Source organism: Amphiura filiformis, chromosome 14, assembly GCF_039555335.1.
Source record: "Amphiura filiformis chromosome 14, Afil_fr2py, whole genome shotgun sequence".
NCBI classification, from domain to species: Eukaryota; Metazoa; Echinodermata; class Ophiuroidea; order Amphilepidida; family Amphiuridae; genus Amphiura; species Amphiura filiformis.
Window position 1 is genome coordinate 21,688,922 of NC_092641.1, and position 8,112 is coordinate 21,697,033.

At 35.9% G+C, this 8,112-nt stretch overlaps 1 protein-coding gene across 1 annotated transcript; it reads right to left on the reverse strand.

The window, feature by feature from the left end:
• Positions 1–374: 374 nt before the first annotated feature.
• LOC140169279 (tyrosine-protein kinase receptor Tie-1-like) lies at positions 375–7,117 on the reverse strand. Its single transcript, XM_072192535.1, has 5 exons — positions 7,068–7,117; positions 6,718–6,758; positions 4,830–4,923; positions 3,298–3,397; positions 375–446 (listed from the first exon to the last, which is right to left on the reverse strand). Exons 1-5 carry the CDS (start codon positions 7,088–7,090, stop codon positions 375–377), a joined length of 330 nt encoding a protein of 109 aa, XP_072048636.1. The 5' UTR covers positions 7,091–7,117.
• Positions 7,118–8,112: the final 995 nt, after the last annotated feature.

An 8,112-nucleotide genomic window follows, 5' to 3' on the forward strand; every position in this document is an offset into this window, starting at 1 on the left:
CAAGATATTTTTGCTGAACGAATTAATCTGCAAGAATTTTTTTCGTACATAAACATTATGCAGTCAGAGGTTTCCAGTGGTATAAAAAATGTTATACCACTTTTTTTTTTTTTTTTTGGGGGAAGTTGGGGATGATGCTGTGGATCACGAAATGCCCTTTTATTTATCTTAGATATTTACAGTAGTAGCATGGGGGCAATTCCGCCAATCGTGGACTTCCCCCTCCCCTCCCCTAGTTAAAATCTTCTTTGAGGACAATAAATCCCAAGTTTTGCAATTTCAAAAGTACGATTGCTGTCCCCGCCCCCTCCTGAAATTCACTTTGGCAGTTGCAACCACCACCCACCAAAACACATTTCTGGTTCCGTCACTGTTTATCTGTCATCTTTGTCACTTCTGATTGCAGCATGCTTGAAATTCTCATAATAATGAGTTGACAAATAGATCTGAAAAAAAAACCCAGTTACGAATATGTTACAAAATATTATACAACTTTTGAGAGTGCAATTAAACAGAGCTAAAGGAGCATCTTGTGGTTCAAGCATCCTTATTTTAAAGGATGGAATATATCCATGATAACAGCTTATTTATAAAATTTCAGTTGATTCAGGCATTGAAGTTGCGAGTTACGTGAAGTGAATTTTATTACAGTACCCCATAGGCCACTGTGTTATAATTTATGTCTGCCGACAGACAGAAAATACAAATTAGACGAAATCTTTTGTCAAATCACCGAATCTACAAGAAAAGTTATGCGCACAAAAAAAAAATGCGCAGAGATTTATCGTGCGCTACGCACAGGCACAAGACGTTGATCCACAAGCCTCAGCACACTTTACAGGTTGTCGCTGACCACTACGGACCCACATCATTCAATAAACCATTAACAACAACACAGGGACTTTGCAGCTTCAAGAGCGCACACCCTAGACATTCCACAAATAACCTTCGCAACCAGGATCAGCTCCCCGAGTTTCGTACGGGTTACAACGAGATAATTAGCAGTAAGTTCCTTGTCCAGGGGAATTTCAAGCTAACTCTATTTTTTCACGTGAGCGTACTAGGCACCGCCAGGGTTTGAACCCGCAACGTCTCGCACCATAGTCGAACGCCTTATCGATTGAGCTAACTTGACTGCTAAACATTAGGTAGTGTTAGTGTTAGTTTTCTGATGGTTTGAAAATATTAACTTTTTTGGATTAAGTGATGTGTATGAAACCACAGATATTGGAACACTATCTGTGCAGAAACCTACTACTTGGATATTACAAAATTAATAAAGGCCCTATTTGGTTAAACACTTTTTATTATCTATTACACGGTTTTCAAAGGGAAAATTGCTCATTTCGGGCGGAATTTTCCCATATTCAGAACTCTCACAGTTAAACGCCACCAATGTAAGGTGAAACTGGATGATTTAGATGCCAAATGATCAAAAACTCCACATAGCTTGACCACGTTGACCGTAAACACCTTAACATGGCAGTGCGCCCTCGAAGCTGAAAGTTACAATATGGTAGGGCGATCATTTACTAAAAACCGATGCCGTGCGGATGAACTTTGGTAATATTACAACAAAAATATAATATAATGAGAGAAAATATACCATTTTGAAGTGAAGCATCAATTCCCAAAATGAACCTCTTTTTGGCTATATAACTTTGTTCAATTTCAGTGATTTTAATGCAGTCTTTTCAAATGCCACACAAACAAATAGTTAATTATTCTTATTTCCACGCACCGTCCAGGCCTATAAGTGGTATATAACCTTTTGGATTCTTGCATTGTGACATAAAAGAAACCATATATCATCACAGTCACACCATGCTATATGTATTGTTTAGAAATTGAGGTGTTAATTTTCACAGGGCATTTCGTGATCCACAGCATCATCTCCCTCCCCCCTTGCTAAAAAAAAAAAAAAGTTGAGATTTTTATACCACTGGAAACCTCTGGCTACATGTGTACAAAATATTTCTTGCAAATAGCAAAAATATCGTGAAATTTGAATAACGGTCTGGTACAAAGAAATTACAACACATTGTCTACGGAGCTGTGTAATACATTATACATGCATAAGTCGTAAACGCAAAATCAGAATCAATTGAAATTTTGGGAATAGGCTTTTTTCGTGGATATCAACTGAAAATGCCATAAAAAGAGGATGCTAGGATCACGAAATACTCCTTTAAATTAGGTAATTGGATCACAAATTGGTGTTTGTTACTTGCACAAAGTTTCAGTATATGCATTCTGAATTCATGACTTTTAACAAATGTGCTTCATTATTCTCCTTAATTCGTAACCAATTTTTGACTTGTTATACGAAATTATATCCTTCATTAATAGATTCGTGTTCATTGATTGGTTAAAAGTGTGTCACGTGATCAAAAATAAACACACTATTCTGTGAGGAAGTGGAAAAAAGTACTATTTACGTCCGTAAATAGTACCTCCAAGCCGTAAATAGTACTTCTGGATATTTACTATTTACGGATAGCAGCATACCCACGTCGTAGTCCATAAAGCATAATAATAACATTGAACGTCGACATTGACTATGAGAATATTTTGTTACTGCCGAGAAACGACAACACGAACATGGCGAAATATTTTTCAAGATGGGGTGGCTGCTACTGCCGAAGAAGATTCACGATTTCAGCTGTTTAATTTGAATTTCATACCAGTTTTAGCGTAGGAATATTTACCCCGGGAATATTTACTGTATTCATACGAACATAGAGTCAGATTCAGAGCGACACTGACATGGTAAGCTTAAAACAAACACTGACAGTGCGAGACTAAGCTAAGGCAGCCGGCCTACATGTAGTGCCGTGTGTACGGAGGCCTATCCCGATGCATGATGGCGTCCGAGTTTACATGTAAATCCTTTTACATGTAAATCTTTTAACTAATCAATGAACAAAAAGTCTATGAAGGCACAATGGAAAGAAAATACAACTTGAACAAATAAACAATGACAATGAGTAAGCTTAAAACCACTAACACACGAACATGACAGAGTGGACCGCTTAAACGGGCCTACCGTGCATAGGCCCTACCTAGGCCTATCTCGAAGCATGGTGGAGTTTTCATATAATCTTTTAACCGATCAATGAACAACAACTCTATGAATGAAGGATATAAAACAAATATATACTGCCTTTATTCGAGGTTCTGGTTAAAACTATGGTCCCTCGCTGAGATCAATAGTACTATTGATATCACCTCGGGCCCATAGTTTTAACCAGAACCTCTCATGGCAGTATATATTTGTATAACATGCAACAGCCATACCTGCCGTTGTTCTGCCATGCTATTCAGAACATTGACAATATCTTGAAAGGATGGCCTTGCATCTGGATCTTCCAGCCAGCATGATGACATCAGCGTATACCTGGATGGGAAAAAAACGAGTGGCATAATGGCTATTACAAATGATTGACAGAAGTTTGTACATGAATGTCTAAAACCTCCTAAGGAACAAATACCTACGGTGGCTGTTATTTTCTTCCAAAGTTTTATGATCCCCTTCTACACACACTGGCAGTCTCAAGTTATTTAAAAAGGTCAAGAAATGTGTTAGTGCATAGCGGATGCACATTTTGAATGGCACAGTGGTGGTTGTTATGTGTTAATTATAAGATTTCTAATAATTATATGTGCAATCATTGTGTCATTTTGTTTATAAATATATTTGTATGTGAAGATTTGTGAAGATTTGTGATTATGCGAAAATAAAACAATCTGAATCTGAATATATCACTTGAAACCATCCAAACCAAATATATTTTGGGCATTAAATTTGATTGAGGAGCTTCCCCCTAACAAAATGTTTTTTTTATGAGGTATATATGGGGAGGATGAGGCTGTTAATCTGGTCACCAGCCTTAATCTTAATGCGCTATCTATTTGTATCCATATAACATCTTTTCATTAAAGGGTATATCTATTGCAAAAACAAGTTTAACTCCATTCGAAGAGAATAATCATTACATTACAAGTTGACACTTGTTGCAATTTTTTATTCGTATTTCTCCTGAAAAAAGAGAGATTGTGTTGGTAAAACTGCTCGTACGGTCCTCCCCCGTTCGAAGCGAAATTGATTTCAATGCAGGAGACTGATGACGTACAGTAAATGAAGACTAAATGTTCACGGGCAGTTACATACACATGAGCCCTCGGCATGAGCTCTTTTGATATCCAGTTATGTATATAATGCGGGAACTTGTACCACGAGAAATTGGGAAAGTTCAACAAAAGGTTATTTTTCGTGCCATTGAAATTGTTTATTTGCACAATAAATACAATATGGATATGTCATGCTCAAATTCAAAGCTCGTATGGTAACATTGATCTAAAATATTTCTCATCAAGTTGATATACAAATGAATAATGTAATATCACAATTTACTAATATACAATAAAGATGCGGCCTGAATTTATCCATATGTGTAAAAACCATCAAATTTGTAATACTTGATTCAGAGTTTTTTTCTGATAACAAAAACAGTATACGTTCTGCGCATTGAGAGTAGTGTTGACAGTCCATTCTCTCAAAGCTGGCACACTTCATTTCATGACATCACAGTAGTTTCTGAGTCAAATCTATCTCGTTAGATTTGACTCTTACAGCGGAATATCAATTTTAAACGACTTATTTTTTCAAAAAAAAGAGTCATTTTCATTGTCCTCATAATATTTGCTTGCCAATGATATGATGTTGTCCGAGCAATATAGCCTTTAACCATGTCATTGTCTGTTGAGCTTTTGTTCACAATTGCACTTTATATAAAAAAAAATCATTATTTGTTCAAATCGGCACTTACATGTCTTCTCCACAATTGGGGTTGGGCATGCGGTAACCACTTCTCAGATAGCGGGAGATGTTTTTAGTGTCAATGTCCGAATATGGTGTCCCACCTTTTCAAAAACATAAATAAGAATCACATAAATGATAACCCAAGGAGCACATTGAGTCAAAATGATTGAATCCAAATTTTAATTTCTGTGTTCTGAATTTGAAATGAGGCACCATGCTTCATCCTAAGAGGGTGTAAATGACTAATGTAAGCCCCCAAAATTACGATTTTATTGACTTTATCAGATTCCGGCAAACTGACACATATACATTGAGAGAATGCAAAGAAACAGAACACGTGCGGAAATTAGGCTTGGAAGATTACCAGTCGACAATTTTACACCTACGCTACCTGAGTTCACAACTGGTTCTCTAGTAATCTCAACTAGCCATGATTACATAGCGTACTCCTCCTCAGTGCGTCTTAACGATCAATAATTGACTGGTAATTTATTTTTATTTTCAGTTTGCCCTCTTAAATTCAGATAATTATACATATTCTTATAAAATTATGCTGATATTCATGAATAGGTAACTATCAAGCAAATATTGAACACAGCAATCAGCAAACCTAACATTTTTAGTTGTTATAAATTGAAGTATCTCTCAAGCGTTAAAATGAAAACATAACAGAATTGGAGAAGGGGTGAGGGAACGACCTGTGCTGGTAGACAACTAAGATATACGACTGATTCGTATCTCCAATTCTGTTATGTTTTCATTTTAACGCTTGAGAGATACTTCAATTTATAACAACTAAAAATGTTAGGTTTGCTGATTGCTGTGTTCAATATTTGCTTGATATTTACCTATTCATGAATATCAGCATAATTTTATAAGAATATGTATAATTATCTGAATTTAAGAGGGCAAACTGAAAAATAAAAATAAATTACCAGTCAATTATTGATCGTTAAGACGCACTGAGGAGGAGTACGCTATGTAATCATGGCTAGTTGAGATTACTAGAGAACCAGTTGTGAACTCAGGTAGCGTAGGTGTAAAATTGTCGACTGGTAATCTTCCAAGCCTAATTTCCGCACGTGTTCTGTTTCTTTGCATTCTCTCAATGTATATGTGTCAGTTTGCCGGAATCTGATAAAGTCAATAAAATCGTAATTTTGGGGGCTTACATTAGTCATTTACACCTCTTAGGATGAAGCATGGTGCCTCATTTCAAATTCAGAACACAGAAATTAAAATTTGGATTCAATCATTTTGACTAAATGTGCTCCTTGGGTTATCATTTATGTGATTCTTATTTATGTTTTTGAAAAGGTGGGACGCCATATTCGGACATAGACACTAAAAACATCTCCCGCTATCTGAGAAGTGGTTACCGCATGCCCAACCCTAACTGTTTTATTGACTTTATCAGATTCCGGCAAACTGACACATATACATTGAGAGAATGCAAAGAAACAGAACACGTGCGGAAATTAGGCTTGGAAGATTACCAGTCGACAATTTTACACCTACGCTACCTGAGTTCACAACTGGTTCTCTAGTAATCTCAACTAGCCATGATTACATAGCGTACTCCTCCTCAGTGCGTCTTAACGATCAATAATTGACTGGTAATTTATTTTTTATTTTTCAGTTTGCCCTCTTAAATTCAGATAATTATACATATTCTTATAAAATTATGCTGATATTCATGAATAGGTAACTATCAAGCAAATATTGAACACAGCAATCAGCAAACCTAACATTTTTAGTTGTTATAAATTGAAGTATCTCTCAAGCGTTAAAATGAAAACATAACAGAATTGGAGAAGGGGTGAGGGAACGACCTGTGCTGGTAGACAACTAAGATATACGACTGATTCAACTGTTGCCTTTTAGTGTACACTCACCAAAAGTAGCAATCTCCCAGAGCAAGATACCAAATGACCACCTGGAAAAGAAAGAAAGAAAATAAGAATTAAAAGAAATGAATAAATCTCTATAATTCAAATATGTTCACTTACCACCTCTCTGTACTTATCATCATCAACATCGTCGTCATCATCATCATCATCATCATCATCATCATCATCATCATCATCATCATCATCATCATCATCATCATCATCATCATCATCATCATCATCATCATTGTCATCATCTCCAGCAGCGTCACAATCATCATCTTCATTGCTGTCATCATCGTCACCACCATGACAATCATCAATCATCACGATCATTTCTCCCTAAATATACTTACACATCACTTTTGGTTGTGTACATCTTCTGTGTCAGTGATTCAATAGATAGCCATCTGATAGGTACACGTCGCTGAAAATATCGCAAAAAACGAACTTTATATTCCTTAGAGTTGTAATATGCTATAATAAACATACCGTAAAACCTTGTCTACAAGCATTATATATTCCTCTAAACGGGGTTGTTTTTTAATGCAAGAGACGAGAGGCAGAAACTCTCCAGAAAAACATTATTTGGAGTTTGAACAACTATATTACTGATATAGGCGACTGTACAAACACGTATTATTGTAAGATCAATCTATTGTAATGTGTTTGTGGAGGGTATTTGCCTTTGTCTCTTTCGTCAAAAAATACCTCGTGTAGAGGTATATATGAATATATGAATACAAAAGCCACCTAAGTCCATACTTTGGCCAAATTGAGTTAAGCATGGGAAATTGTTGCTATACATAGGCCTGTCATATGCATGAAAGAACAACTCAAATTCATCCTCTGTGTCTATTGGGCATGTGAAAAATAGCATGTATGAAAGAATCACCCAATTCCATGATTTGAGTCTGGTAACACATTGATTGAAATCCAGTATGTATAAAAGTCCACTTGTAACACATTCATTGCTAGAGAATGACTTTTGAACAAAAATGGGTTTAATAAAGGAAAGTGTGTGGTTTATATTACATGGCAGAATGCTTATCAACATTATACATACCTGTGTGCTTTATTTTGTATTATCTTACTAGTGGTAATCTCATTCTAACATTGTTGTCTTTGTATATGATTCGAAAAACCACCTAAGTCCAAAATTTAAAATGAACCCCACGAAGTCCCTGAAATGCTAATCGTCATACCTAATACAGGTTAATCCACTCATTTGCACGTAAACTTACCATATTGACCAGGTAAATCTAACTGAAGGAATTAAAATGATACACGGGTTTTTCTCTCAAAATAACTTCGCATGGACTTAGGTGGCTTTTGTATTCATGTATTCATATGCTTGTAGACGGATTTCTACGGTAGTTTAAAAAAATACTCTCCTATTTG